This window comes from Spermophilus citellus (genome assembly GCF_964194105.1).
Source record: "Spermophilus citellus genome assembly, chromosome: 6".
Lineage (NCBI taxonomy): Eukaryota > Metazoa > Chordata > Mammalia > Rodentia > Sciuridae > Spermophilus > Spermophilus citellus.
This window is the reverse complement of record NC_138187.1, coordinates 133,300,246-133,315,116: the sequence shown is the minus strand read 5'-3', so window position 1 is coordinate 133,315,116 and position 14,871 is coordinate 133,300,246. Positions and strand designations below refer to the sequence as shown.

General features: G+C 51.4%; 1 protein-coding gene across 1 annotated transcript; it reads right to left on the bottom strand.

Annotated features, from left to right (window-relative positions):
* Positions 1 to 2,590: 2,590 nt before the first annotated feature.
* Positions 2,591 to 10,167, bottom strand: CHI3L1 (chitinase 3 like 1). The gene is made up of 10 exons (XM_081299824.1): positions 10,117 to 10,167; positions 9,826 to 9,855; positions 8,726 to 8,927; positions 7,975 to 8,031; positions 7,193 to 7,343; positions 6,314 to 6,435; positions 5,098 to 5,221; positions 4,405 to 4,584; positions 3,514 to 3,630; positions 2,591 to 3,304 (listed from the first exon to the last, which is right to left on the bottom strand). Exons 1-10 carry the CDS (start codon positions 10,139 to 10,141, stop codon positions 3,164 to 3,166), a joined length of 1,149 nt encoding a protein of 382 aa, XP_081155950.1. The 5' UTR covers positions 10,142 to 10,167; the 3' UTR covers positions 2,591 to 3,163.
* Positions 10,168 to 14,871: the final 4,704 nt, after the last annotated feature.

The window sequence follows — 14,871 nt, the reverse complement described above, 5'->3', positions numbered from 1 at the left end:
ACGGGGCAGGTGGGCAAGCGAGACAGCGAGAGGAACTTGGCTGAACCCATCCTTTTTATCAGGGACTCATTTTGAGATAACTAACCTGCTCCCACAATAATGACATTAATCCATGGGTGAGGGCAGTGCCCTGGTGGCCTGATCTCCCCACCTCTCATAAAGACCCCTCCACTTATACTGTGACAATGGCGGTTGAACCTCAATGTGAGTTTGGAGGAGGCATTCAAACTGTAGCAGAGACTAAGCCCTTTAGTTCCTGTCTCTGCTGGGAGGTTGATACCGATCCGCTTTCCCTCCCTGCCTGGAGCTTCCGTTTTCCATGACCAAGTTGGGTGTGGGATGAAGTTGTGGGCAGACTCAAAGGGACCCTGCTGGAGGGCATCTCCGAAACTTCCAGCCTCTCAGAACAGGACGTGAGAATGGACCTGCTCAGTGTGGGAAATGATGAAGGTATGGCCCAATTCCTAGTCACTCACTGAATAAAATGTTGGTAATAATTTAAATGCCCTGTGCAGGAGCGGGAAATAGTGACTTCCATTGCTGCTGGTGGGATAGTTGGGAGCAACTTTGGGAAGAGTGACACAGAACCTGGAGATATGGACAAAGCACCTGCTTAGTGACCCTGATGTTCCACTCCTGGAAACGCTCACCCGGGAGGCCCGGATGAGAATGTTCACAGCAGTATTACTTGTACTAGCCCAAATCTGGGGTGTGGGGGGGGGCAGCTGTCCTTCAGCAGTGGGACAGATAAACCACTGGAGAGCATTTATACAATTCAAAAGCAAAATCCAGAATAAAATGAACAAACTTCAGTCTCATACAACACCATGGCTGCTCTCACAGACCTAATGGTGAGGAAGGGAGCCAGGCACACAGAAATGGGGCCATCTCACATGCACTAAATCCAAACACAGGCCACACCAAGCTACTTCTTCAAGGTGCATCCATAGGTGGTAAAGCGTGCAGGAAAGCAGAACACAGTTAGCATGGAAGTCCAGGTAGTGGGTCAGGGTTGCATGTGATTGGAAAGGTCCTGGGGTGCCATCAAGGTTTCATTTCCTGCCCTTGGTAGTGGTTACGGGAGTTTTCATAGTTTTCATGCATAGTGACTCTAAATTAAACAAATACATTTATACACTGTTTACTATGTATGATGTATGCCACAATTTAAAAATAAGCAAGCATGTTATTTATTGAGGGCCCTCATCAACATGCAGACTGTACCCCTTCCTCAGAACAGGGGGTCATTAGAGTGTGGCCCCCTCTCAGCCCTGGCTGTCCTTGTGGGGAGTGGCAGTGGAGAACCCAGGGTGCCTTGGATGCAGCCCTGTCTGGGTGCTCATGTCCTCTGCCAGTTGATTCAGTGTCCTTCTGGGCAGGGAGCAGGCCCTGGAGACCCGATCTCCATCCTTGGCCTCTGACTGTGCAGCTATAAGCGAATGTGACTAACCCTACAGGACCCTGAGTCAGCCCTGCCGAGCCGTCCCAAGCTGGGGGGAGGGTTGCCCTTGGGGCTGCTGTGTGGCTGCCCAGAGAGCCCCTCAGCCCTGGGGTTTCAAATACCCTTGTGTGACAGGGCAAGCAGTGGCAGGTTTGAGGGAATGCTTGGCCACTGGCCAGCCCTGAAATGCTAGGTACCCCCTAAGGCTCTGGCCAAGTTCTTTGCCTTTAGCAGAGCTGTGACCTTGGAATCAGCTGCATCTGCCCTGCTCTGCTTGGTTCGGATTTCAGGGCCACAGATAAGTATTTTCTTCCCTACACCTGAAATCAGAGTCACAAACCATCAGACCAACTCGTGATTATCCCAAGTCACAGATAATCCGAACATGAGGAAATCCATGAATAAATTCTCTTTAGTTTTGGAGGATGTATCTGGACTCTCTTTGGATAAAGTCATTCCAGGGCCCTGGAAATTCACAGAAGGCTGGTGAGGGCATCTCCCCCTCGTAAAGCATGGGAAACTGGCTGCTCTTCTGGGTATCTGATTCCCTCAGCCCGCCCTGGCACCACGGCCCCAGACCAGCTAGGCAGAGGTCAAGGAATGAGTGTAAGAGGAGGGACTGCAAGGACCCTGGGCTACAGACAAGGTCATCCTTTGGACAGACATGGCTTTCAGCACAGCAGTGCCCCTGGGTTACTGACATGCAGATCACTGAGAATGTCAGAGGCTAAAGGCCATCCTTCAAAGCCCTGCAGAGAGAGGCTCCTGCCCTGGAAGGCAGGGAAGGTACATGAGAGGACACGTGTGTTTCCTTCTGGCGCTGAGGGTCTAGGGTTCAGGGCTCTCCAACCCCATCCTATGATGGGCTCCTACCACCTTTCTGGGAGCCAGGAGAGATGAAAAGCTGGGATTAAAAGCATTCCTTCCTGGTGTCTGCTAGTCTTCAGGAAATAGAAATGGTTTCTTTCAACAGAAACTTAATTTGGAAGTCTGGATGGCAATGGCTTTCGTATCTGAAAAGCCATCAGCCACACTTGGGTGAAGTCCAAGGCAGGAGAATCTAAGGAAGCTACCTTCCGCTGGGGTTTCCTGCATCCTGGTGGTGAGGACGTGGTAGCTTCATCTCTGCGAACTCAGGGCTCCCAAGCCTCAGGGAGAGGAATCCAGAAAAGATAGGGGGAGATGAGCGCGATGGTCCAGGGTGCCATCAAGACAGACCAAGCAAGTGCGATGCACCGCTAAGCTCTTGTACTTTACTGAGCAGCTGTGGAATTAGGAAAGGGAAATGGCATAGGAGATACGATTATGGATTATGTTCCTAAATGAAGGTTTCAAATTGGGCTTTGCAGAGGATATAATTAGTATAGTAACTGACTCTTAGGATGTTTGGCTACTTGGTGCTAGAGCTTGCCAAAATGGTGTCCTTTCATTAGGAGGGTCGGGGGTAAACAAGTTGAAGAATTCCCCTGTGCCAGGCTTGGGGTCTATGAGCAGTTTTATTCATCAGCAGGTATGAACTGATACTGGGTCTTACACTGTGCTGGTCCCTAGACCCTCACTGACCCCACAGCCCCATCTCTGGTGTTGCCCTTGGCGCAGGCTGTGGGGAAGAAGACGGAGGCTCAGATGGGAGATCAGCAGTGCAGGTGCTCAGGCTCCCGGCCAGCTGGAGTCAGAGGGTGTGGGGCGTCCTTGGACCCCACAGTATACAGAAAGACAGGGCTAAGTGGCTGAGAGTGCATCCTTGATGGCATTGATGAGAGGGAAGGGTAGATTCTGGCCACAGAAGGAGCCCCGGAAGTCATCCAAATCCAGGGCCCACACCACGGCACCTGCCAGTTGCTTCTGTTTCAGGTACTGCACCTGGGGAGGGAGGTCCAGAGGGGGAAGGGTTGGGTTCTCCAGGGCAGAGTGCCTATGGGGGAAATGCTATTTCCAGAGGAGGGGACCCAGGTACCTGAGGCTGACCCCCACCAGCAGTCCAGACCTCAGGGCAGGAGGCTGACTCTGGCTGCTTGGAGCAGGTTCCCCCCCTCCCTCTTTGTCCTGGGGGGGTGGCCTGGTGAACTTACCTTGCTTCTGACGCTCTCCTGGTCATCGTATCCCACCCACTGGTTGCCCTTGGTGGCGTAGGGAACCAGCTGGCTGGGAATTCTATGGACCGTGGCTCCGTGGAGGAATTCACAGATCTGAGCAGAGAATAGGACATGGGTAGAACAGGGAGACTTTGCAGGACACCAGAAGAAGTCACTCCCCAAGTCTCTGTCAGCCCCTCATTTCATCTTGCAGCCTCATTCTCAGGGGCTTTGCAAGCTGTAGGCTTCATGCAAATTTATGTAAAACAGATGCAAATATACCCCCAGTTCAGCTGCCATAGCCTGAGGGCTTTAAGAGATTCTGATTGGCTCCTCCATCTTTTTATTTTTTGGAGATTGAACCCAAGGGTGCCCTAGCACTGGGCCACATCCCCATCTCTTTTTATTTTATTTTGAGACAAGTTTGTGCCCATTGCTCAGGCTGGCCTTGAACTTGCCATCCTCCTGCCTCAGCCTCTCAAGTAGCTGGTATTATAGGCATGTGCCACCGCTTGCCTTCTCCATCTGAAACAGGGATGGAGAAGGCGTGGGTGGACACCGAGTGCTGGCCCCTGGCCACAAGAACATCAGAGGCTAGACTGGAGACCCTGCCTCTTAGCCATTGCACTTTGCTGGGCTGGAAGGAAGACCCCAGCTCTGTAGCCAAAGGAATGTTCCAGGGGTTGGTGGTGCAGACCCACGCCTGCTGGAGACTTTTGGTAGCAATGGGCCTGACTTCTCTCTTCCTCCTCCTCAGGGATGTGAGGTCAGCTGGATCTGATTTTATTCCCAAACGAGAGAAAAAGTGGGGGTGGGGTGGAAGGACCCCCTCCCCCATGGCTGTAGATAGCGCTGGGACAATCTTAGCTTCTCCCCCAATTCTATTACCTCATAGTAGGCGAGGAACCCTTCTTCCTTGGTGAATCGGCCTGGTATTCCCGGCCCTGAGATGGGGGCTCCAACGCCCGTCTCGGAAGAGGACAGAGTGAAACTCCTCCCGAATATGGGAATGCTCATCACCAGCTTATCGGCTGGGGCCTTCCTCAGCATGTACCCCACAGAATAGTCCTGGGTGGGGATAGAGCGGGGACAGGAGGAGCAGTTAGCTGGGCTGGTGGCGCCGGGATCTGAAAGGGTTACAATGAACACTGCACTGCGACAGGCAAGGTTGCCGTGGCACGGTGTGTCTGGGATTCCCCATTCCCCTGGGAACTGATCATGTCAGTTTAAAACGAATTTTAAAGTTGCATTCTTGAAAAGCTCCCTTTACACATAGGAAGGGATCATTATTATTTGACAGATGCAGAAATCAGGTGCCTGGCTCAGACTGCACAGCTAGCAAATGGCAACTTGAAGACAGACACCCACTTCCTAGCCTCTAGCCTCTCTTATTCTGCCCCTGCCTTCACTCAGTCCACCCCACAGCCATGAGGATGAAGGATTTGGGCCTCAGTGTTCTCATCTATAAAATGGGTCTTACAACCCCTGCCTTGTGGGATTCTACTGAAGATTGGAGAGGTGAGCCCTGGCAGGTGGCAGGACTTTGTGACCCCCCCTCCCTCCCTCCTTCTGGGTACCCACAGTGTTGCTGTATCTGTAAGAATGGGTATCCTTCTCGCCTCGAAACAGGGGGCTGTGATGTCCTGTGGACCCGCGCCAGGCTCCATGGAAATCGTAGGTCAGGGTGCTAATGAAATCCAGGTGTCTAGAAGGAAGGGGATGGAGGGTGAGGTGGGAAATTAGAAAAGCTCTTGGCCTCACCTCCAAAGCCCCAGCAGGATGTGATCAGGGGAAGCAGGCAGTTGACAGACCATTAACCCAAAGCCCAGGAGTTCCTGGTGACCGCTGTCCTGGCTGCTGGCCCATCTCCCCTGGGCCATGCCAAGGTGTGAGCTCAGGGTCCCAGGAGTATACTCAGGGCCAGAACAGTCCTCTCTGTTACCCACCGCCCCCAGCACGTGGCTGGCCTCTATCTCACCCCAGCCTCTGCTCTCCTGCCAGGCTCATCTGGGTGAAGCAGGGAAAGAGCCCAGTGGGGAAAGAAAGAGTGGGGACAAAGGATGGCCCCACCCAAGGAGCCCTGGAGGGAGGAGGAAGTCCCCTGCAGGCACGCTGGTGAGGGAACTGTAAGTGGATGACAAGAATATGAGCTTCAGAAATTTGGGACAAATTGTTGAAAGCCACCTCTTTCCCACCAAGTGATCACTTGAGACACCGACTCTACACTTGTAAGATTCTAAGGGAGATTCTAAAAGTGACTGGAGAGTCACTTTTCTTTCCTGCTGGGTTGGCCACTATCCTACCTGGGCTCTGGGGAGAGATCACGCGTGGCTTCCTATTCGGACAGGATGGAGGGGCGGCAACAGGAAAGGGGGCCGCCTGTGTGCGCAGGCACGGGGGTACCTGGAGACTCCCAGCATTCTAGAAACACAGGGTATTACTGCTGCAGGGCCTCCTCCCCCAGGCCCAGCATCCTGCTCTGCTGGCCACGGGAAAATACTCTGTAATGGTTGGTGGCTTTGTATATTTTTTCCTATTGCCTTTCCCAAATACACCTAGAGAAATGCTCTCAACTGGTCAGCAACATGCCAAGTGAAAAAAAGAAGGTCAGAACTCATGCTCCATTTGACAGATGGGGACACTGAAGCACAGGGTGGGAAGGCTCAAGTGCACATATCCAGATTTGGGAGGAACTGGGTCTAGAAGCCTGGTCTCCTGGGTCTTCATTGAATTCTAGGGTAGAGGAAGGAGTGGTGTGGGCAGAGGCCTCTGGGGGCTGTCTGGGCAGGGGACTCACTGGGATATCTGGGCGATGTCATAGCCGCTGTCAATGTCAATCTTCCCTGGGGACACAGCTGCGCTGAGCAGGAGCTCTTGTGCTCCGGACTGGGCTTCCTTTGCAAATTCGGCCTTCAACTCCTGGATGGGAGATGGGTGGGTGAGTGAAAGAGACCCAGGCGGCAGGAGGGGGAGACTTGTGGAGGGAGGCCAGGCTCTCTCGGCACCTCATGGACCTTCCCTATCTGCTGGGACCACCTCTCTGCTCAGGGCTCAGAGGCCCGTCAGGGTCCCATTCTCAGGGCCACGCATCTTTTTTCTAAAAAACTGGACCAATCTCATCCTCAAACCCCATGCCCACCCAACAACACTCCATCACTGCCTGTCCTGGGGGGACCATCAGAACAGTGGGTGATGTGGTTGGCAGACGTGTTTGCCTTTCAGCCTGTGCTTTGTTTTACCGGGTCTGTGAGATCCTAGGATCAGGTGGTGTGGACCATCGCTCTGCCCCTGGGAACTGGAGATGCTTGGGCTGCCCCAGGTGGAGCTGAGTGCCCCTGGCTGCAGTGAATGCTGGGTAGCGGGGGGCATCCGTTTGGGACTGAACCGTGGACAATGGATGCTCCATGTTCACTGACAGTGGAGTGAGGGGGTGGGGACCCTGCTCAGTCATGGCCTTCTGCCTCTTAGGACCCCATGCCCACCTCCCAACTGGGGTTACAAAGTGTCTTCCTTGTTCTCTAAGAGTTCCAGGGCTCAGGGGCCTTGGATCCTAGCCAGGAGGCTGAAGTCCCCCTGCCTGTCCTCAGGAGGTCCTCTGTGGCAGACGGCTTCTAACCCGCTCCACCCCTGACACCTGCCCCCCCACCCCCCCACCCCCGTCCAACCTGACCAGGACCTTGATTAGGGTGGTGTGAAGCTGCTTGTTTCTTCGTCCGGGGGACAGCCAGGCTATGTCCAGCCCATCAAAGCCATGCTCCCGCAGAAATGGCGGCACTGACTTGATGAAAGTGTGGCGCTTCTGCACGTTAGAGGCTATTTCCGAAAATCTAGGACGAAATTCACCCCCCCCACCGCGTGTTCTCAGCATGAATAGGTCAAGTGCTCCCGGTTTCTACTGGCGATCCTGGGGTCCGGGGAGCAGGGAGCCTGGACTGACGCAGCCCTAGGAGGGCCTGGCAGGGACAGTGTGCACCTCCAGCATTAGAAAGAGCCAGGCGCCCCTGGTTTCCAAGCCACTTGCTCACCAGCCATTTCAGACAGGGCACAGCCCAAGTCTCAGTTTCCCCATCTATAAAATGGGATCAGTATAATACCTCCTGGTGCTGTCATGAGGGTCACATGTGTCAGTGGTGGAAAAGGGTACCTGACCCTGTGAGCATTAGGTTCCTTCCAGCCCTCGTGGCAATAGCCCCCAGAAGTTCTTAGCTTTCAGGTCAGAAAGGTAATAAAAAGAGGATGGGTAGGGAACCCAGGAGGTATGCTGTGAACTTGCTGTGTGACTTCTGGTAAGTCCCTCTCCCTCTCTGGGGTCTGGTTTCTTGGCTGTACATGAGGCAGGTCCCTGACAACGATTTAGGCCTCTCTGCCTTACCAGCCTGGGGCCACTGTATCCCCCACCCATAGTGGGTGGAGAGAGCCACTCCCATCCCTTCCTCATGCTCCAGTAGTAGGTCCTACCTTTGAGAGCCAAAGTTCCATCCTCCAACAGACAGAAGGGTCTTCAGTTTGGGGTTCCTGTCGGGCAAAGAGGAGGGATGATGGGGTGGAATGAAATCTTGGTGACACTGAGGACCTCTGTGTCTCGGTGGCTGTAGTGGAGCTCTATCTTTGAATGAGGGGCTGCACTGGGCCCCTGATGACCTCCTGCCTCTGAGACTCAACATTCTTTTATGTTTTGTTTTTTGGTACCAGGGATTGAGCCCAGGGGCATTTAATCACTGATCCACATCCCCAGTCCTATTTAAAAACATTGTTTAGAGACAGGGTCTCACTGAGTTGCTTAGGGCCTTGCTAAATTGCTGAGGCCGGCTTTGAACTTGTGATCCTCCTGCCTCTGCCTCCCAAGATGCTGGGATTATAGGCTAGAGGTCATAGACTTGGTGGCCATTACTCTGAGATAATGCTGTCCCTTCTCGTTGCCCCTGGTGGAGAAGCCAGAGAATGGCCAAGTAGGGTCACAAGCACTTTCCAAGCTCCCTGGATAGGCACCTAGGGGAGAGAGAAGGCCCCTTTCCCAGGGGAGCTACAGTCTGCCTGTCATCACCCAAACACTGCCCAACCCCACCTTCACACCTCCACCCACTGAAGCTGAGGACCTCGGCTCTCCATCCGGAGGTGGTCCTGGGGGCCTTCACCATTCTCTTGAGCAAGTAGCCCTACCCTGGAGCCAGCCCAGCTACTCCCCCATCTTCCTCCCGTCCTGGCCAACCTGATTTTGAGTGCGTTCAACATGCCATAGAGTGTCTCGTCGTTCCATTCAAAGATGTCAATCTCATTGTTGCTTATGTTGGCAAAGCTGTAGATGATGTGGGTGCAGAGGGAGGGGCCAATGGCATCTGGGAAGCAGCTCCCGTCACCTTCCCGGTACTGGGACCAGTTCGTGTAGTAGCAGACCAGTTTGTATGCAAAGCCTGAAGGAGAAATCTAGGGTGGGACCTGGGCTGGGATTTAGCCAGAGTCACTCCCGTTGAGCTCAGAGTTGTGCACCAGTGGGGCGTGGGAATGGGTGGGGGGAATGGGCCAGAATCCTGAGCAGAATGAAAATTCTGACATAAAAGAGCTGGTGCACGCCCCTGCCTCTGGGGGGTTCCCTATGTGATAAAAATGAGGCCCGTTCTGAAGGCACTTGGAACAGGTCAAGTGCAGCATAAGACCACACTGCAGGCAGAAACAGGCCACGTGGAGGTCAAAGTGAAATGGGCCTCCTGTGCAGTGCAGGTCCAGGCTTTCTGGAAGCAGTGGCTTTGAGGGAGGGCAGGGACCCGGCTCAAGACAGCCAGTGTCAGAAGACACCCTGGCCTTCCTGCCAGGACCCTCCATGAGGTCTTTAATCCCAAAGGGGCTCTGACTGTCTCTTCTCTCTGTCCAGATGGAAGTGGCCCTAATTGTAACCCACCCAGAAGGGCGGTCCCCAAACTGGTGTACTATATCACAATATCCTCTCATTCTAATTCCCCCTACAGCAAATGATGTCCTTTCTGGCATTTTGGTTATGGAAGACAGTGGGCATCGCTTGTCCACGTGGTCCCTGGGCCCCTGACAGTGGTGGGTCCCTCTGTCTCCTAGTCACTGAATGTGAGCTTTTTAAAGTTTGTTGTTTTGAAAAAGTTCAAATCTATTGAAGAGTAAATAGTACATATCCATAACCCCAGCCCCTTGGTTTAACAAATGCAAATAGTTCTAAGCCTTTAGGGTCACTGAAGAAACTGCAAGAATGTTCTCTGGCCCAAGACCTCCTTCTCATGGGTGCTACACTTTCACCAAATGCTAGGACACAAGGTAGGGGTGGGGTGGGGGCGGGGTACTTACAGCACTGCAGCAGCACCAGGACCGCAAAGCCTGAAGGGAAATTCAGGGTCAGACTCCCTGCAAGTGCATCTGAACCTTCCTCCTGCCCCCTCCCCAGACAACCAAGGCCCTACCATGAGCCTCCACCCTCAATCCCCGCCCCCAGCCTGCTCTGCTTTGTCCCTGCTGGTCTCCCCTACCCCAGACAGGAGGCTGGGACCCTGTGCAATGGCTCTGTGGGGTGTCTGGGCCCTCCCACCCGAAAACCCACAATCCCCACTTGATCCAATCCCCCTTGGCTGGACCAGAGACCTGTCTGAACCACCCTCAGACCCATCCTGGCTGCAGCAGAGTAGGACAGGGGTGGCCGCTTCCCAGTGCTCAGCAGCTCCTGGTGCCCAGCTGCCCAGACAGAGCCTCTTCCCCAGGATTCACACTTCCTATTTATACTGGTCCCACTCTACTCCCCACACCCCCAAACCATCCCCTTTACAGGAACTAAGCTTGTATCAATGACGGAAGCATCAGACTCCTGAGTGGGGGTGGGGGAGCCTGCTGGCCACTAGAGGAAGATTGAGAAACTGCGGACTTTTGAAAACTTTGCACCAGTTCTTCAAGATGCATCTGCCAACAGAAGAGCCACCCTGGAGATGACTGGGGGTTCCCAGGGTGTGACTCAGCTGCCTTTCCAAAGCCTTCTTCCTGTTATCCTGCCACAACTCGCTTCTTTCCAACAGTTTCCGGGCTCTTCTGGCAGCTTCTACCTCTGACCAGGCCCTTGGCCAGGTTGAAACAGGGCACAACTGCATTGTGTGAGCCTCGGCAGCAGAACAAGGTTGTATTATCATCTTGCCTGACCTCCCCCCTCAAACTTTCTGTCTCCTGGCTGTACCCACAGCTGACCCAAGTCTAGGCCAAGGCCAGAAAGTCTTGAGAGTAGGTGGGGAGGGGGTCCCCCACCTCTTCCTTTTAAGCAATTTATATGCTGTTTGTTGAATGGGGGAGCCAGGAGAGAAGAGAGACATTTCTGAGAATGCTCTGAGCCCTGACACTAGTTTTTTTTTTCCCCTTTCTGAAATGCCAACAGTGATGTCTGCCAAGGGCCTTTGTAAGCCTGCGGGAAGTACTATGGGGTAAGCACGGGAGTAACTGTGGGCCACTCGTGATGTCCCCCAGGAGCAGCGGCTCAGAGACTCTCAGAGAATCAATAATCTCTGCTCCTCTCTCAGTGATGCTTTTGAAATTCCAGCCCAGTGAGGCGGCTCCTCTCTAAATCCTTCAGTGACTTCCCATCACTTTCAGCAAAAGAACAAGTGTAGCTGGGTAGTCAGATGCTGTGTTAGCATGCCCCAGGGCCTGATTTCCACACCCGAGCTACCCAGAACAAAACAGAACACAACCACAACACTCACTGCTTAGTGAGGCTCTGCATGGTTCAGCCCCTGTTTTTTTGGTCAAAGATGCAAGACAACTGCACTCTTTGCAGGCTAGCACTTAGTTAATAGGCAGCCAGTGGAGAAAAGTTCAGAACAGAATGGGTCCAAGAGCTTCCCAACCAAGTCCCTCTATTTTTACCATACCTTTAGGTAATTGTCAAATGCCATCCACTTGGCCCCGCAGCCTCCCAGGGAGAGGCCTCTCCCCATCCCTGCCTCTGGTTTCTCTTCCTTGGCAACTCCAACAGCCCCTCCCATTTGCTGTAAGACGAGTCCATTAGCAGTGGATGTTCTGCATGGTACTTGGTGAGTACTAAAAAGTCACCACCTCTTCCTTTAAGGTGACTGGCTTCTTTTGTACTGATGATTGACAGCAATGACAGACCATGAGAAGTTTTCCCTGTTCTTTTGGAAGCACGGACGGGGGGACTTCCTTGCATCTCTGATGGAGATAGTATACAGCAGACTGGGCAGGCAGACATTTCCCCCACAGAGGATAGGATGTGAAAAGAGCATCTCCTACCATTACTCTCTGCTTTTGTTAAAAATCATCTCATATGTTTCATTTCACGCCTGTTGTCCTGTGAGCCTTCGGGCTCAGTTTGTTAATTTCACAATTCTCCATGGAAATAGCATTGTCACAACCAAGGGTCCAGACACTCCTTGGCCTGCCTCAGCAGGACAGGCCAAGGGTCCCATAGTATATCACCTGCTACCTCATCTCAAGCCATGCTCCCCTCACCCCTGTACTCCTCCAAGCATGGCTCCTTCTCTAGCCGTGTGCTTTTTCTTCTTTCTCCCACCACAGGGCCTTTGTGTATACCATCAACTTGCCTGTGCATAACTATGAAGGGCCTGAGATTTTATGCTTCTTGCAAATTAATGAAATAGGCAGCCACAGTTTTATGAATGCTGACAGATTCTACTCCAGGGACAAAGGACTTTTTAATCCTTTGGCAGAGCAAGCAGATGAACTTCATGTTTGGGCTACTTGCCCTTGGCCCCCAAGTCCCACGAGCGTGACACTGGAGCAGCTGGGAGGATGCTGTGCTTGCAGCGGTTCTGTGACAGCAGAGGAACCCATAGTTTAAGGAACTTTGATCTACAGCGAGCAGGAAGCCTGCCTCACCTTGACTTTGGAAAGAGATATTATCTTTATTATTGTAGACAGGAAATAACTCCAGAGGGAGATACTGTTTCCATCTCCAAGGCTGTTTGCTCTGCAGATATCATTGAGAAGATCTTGCACCGCAGACAGTGCCCTGTGGGGGACACCTGCACTAATGCGGGCAGCCCTGGAGATGCCCCCAGGACCTGTCCTTCTTCAGCCAGTTTATCCTCCTCATCCTTCAGACTGAAGCTTGGCCACTCCTCCGGAGTGGGTGGTCTCCCCTGGGGTTGTCAGATGCTTCCTGCCTCGCTCACTAATACCCAGCCCAGCCCAGCTCTAATCATACCCCCACCCCATTTTTTTTGTGTGTGTGTGTGTGTGGCAGGAGGAATAGAAAAAATCTTGGGCAGGAAGAGACTGTCATGGAAGAATTCAAGAGAGGTTGAGACGCCAAGCATGGGGCACGGTGCTTGATGCAGGATCAGGAAGGAACTTGTAGGTGAACATTACCACCCCTCACAGGACATGTTCCCGGGACCCCTGACATGGCTTCCCAGGCATAATCATTTTGAGGCTCTCTTCCTCTTGCAAGGGGTGTCATTGCAAACAGGTAGAGTTAATGCTCCCCCAAATACCTGAGCAGGGAGGTCTCTTTTCTGCATAGAGTTCTCTCCTTCCAAGTGGGGAGTAGCTGCCAAGTAGGAATTGAAATTCATTTCTAAATCCTCAGCTCCATCTTGGTGTTGGCCCAGAGTAGATGCTGTCACAGACTCAGAGGCAGAAATATTTGGATGAGAAAACAATGATTTAGGAAGGGTGAAGGGGAGTGACATTTCCTGAAGACAGGCTCATCAAAAACAGAACAGCAAATACTTAAAGGAAAAAAATGATGACCAAGGTTACCTTACTCGTGGCGGAAATCTGTAGCCTTCTTATGTATTCCTTATAGTCAGCCAGCGTGGCAAAAATCAGGATAAAACTGTTTTTGTCAATGACTCCATACTTATAAGAAATAGTCAAGGCTTGTGATTTTGGAGTCCATACTCCACCTAACAGCCTAACCTGTTATTTTTGGGTTTTCTCCAGTTTCGGGTTGTCCCACCTCCTCCCTGCAGTGGTTCTTAGTCATGAGTGAAAGAGACCAAAGTGCCAGGTTTTGCTTTTACTAATCCCTCTTCCCTGTGGGCAAATTCTTGTCTTTGATTCATGGATTTGACCATGTAAGTTGCCTAACAATTTTCTGACTCAGTTCTATCCAATTGATATTTTCGTTTGTTTGGCCAAGATTTATTTCAATTGGCATAAATGTATTGTCCATTCATATGTAAATATTTTCTTTTAATATGGTTAGCAAAACCAGAGTCAAATGCTAGTTAAAGCTTTACAATGGGGCTGTGGCTGTGGCTCAGTGGTAGAATGCTTGCCTCACATGTGTGAGGCACTGGGTTCGATTCTCAGCACCACATAAAAATAAATGAATAAAATAAAGGTCCATCAACAATTTAAAAAATATATAGTTTAAAAAAAGACTTTAAAAAAGCATTACAGTGAACTTCTGTCTGGAAAGCCCTTATGATTGGGAATTATAATAATAATTATTATTTTGTAGTACTGGCTATTGAACCCAGTGGCACTCTACCATTAAGCTATATCCCCCAACCATTTCTCAATATTTCTTAATATTATTTAAATATTTTTCTTAATATCTCTCAATATTTTTTAAATTTTGAGAGAGGGTCTTGCTAACATGCCCAGGCTGGCCTCCAACTTATTGGAGGCCTCCTACCTCAGCCTCCAGGGTAGCTGGGATTACAGGTATGCATCTCTGGGCCTAGTTGGGAATTTTATGTGTGAAATAATCATGGGAAGTCCTTATCAGCACTATTTTCTCTAAGATCTCCATGTTCATTAATATTCCTGGACTGACAAGAAGTGAAATTGTCTGTAACCCATAAGACTGGAATTTCATAAGTCATACAGCTACACCAGTGTCTTCTCAAATTTCATAGGTGTTCTTTTGACATGTAAAGTGTGGCCTTTCTTTTTTAACCTTGAGCTTATCCTATGACAGAAGATTCTTTGCTTAACCAAACTGTAGTTAGGCTTCTGAACCTCCTCCCTTCTGTATTTCCTTGTAAAATCCAGTTTTAGCAAAAAGCCCTGCCAAGTCAGTTAGCAAGAACCCTCCACCCCATCTTCAACACCTAACCAGGGTTCTCCTTCTCCACTAACCCCCAGGTAACATCTGATCACCCTGACAAGTCAGAATCCCCCTTTCTCCTGCCATTTCCTGAAGTCATTTTCCTCCACAGACCTGATCCTTGGCTATAAATCCCCTCTTGATCATGCTCTATTCAGAGCAGAGCCCACTCCCCCGCCCCCACTGCAAGACCCTGCTGCTGTGGTCCCCATACCCATTGTCATGGTCCTGAATAATGTCTGCCTACTTGTGCTTTAGTAAGTGTCACTGGATATTTTTTTTTTCTTTAACACATATTTAATTATGTGGAATTTTTGGCA

Coding starts and splice junctions, on each gene's coding strand:
- CHI3L1 (XM_081299824.1), bottom strand. CDS start 10,141: ATGGGTCTGAGGGTGGTTCAGACAG. Junction 6,436..7,192: donor TTCACACCACCCTAATCAAG/GTCCTGGTCAGG, acceptor TCTCCCATCCAG/GAGTTGAAGGCCGAATTTGC. Junction 4,585..5,097: donor CTTACAGATACAGCAACACT/GTGGGTACCCAG, acceptor ATCCCCACCCAG/GACTATTCTGTGGGGTACAT.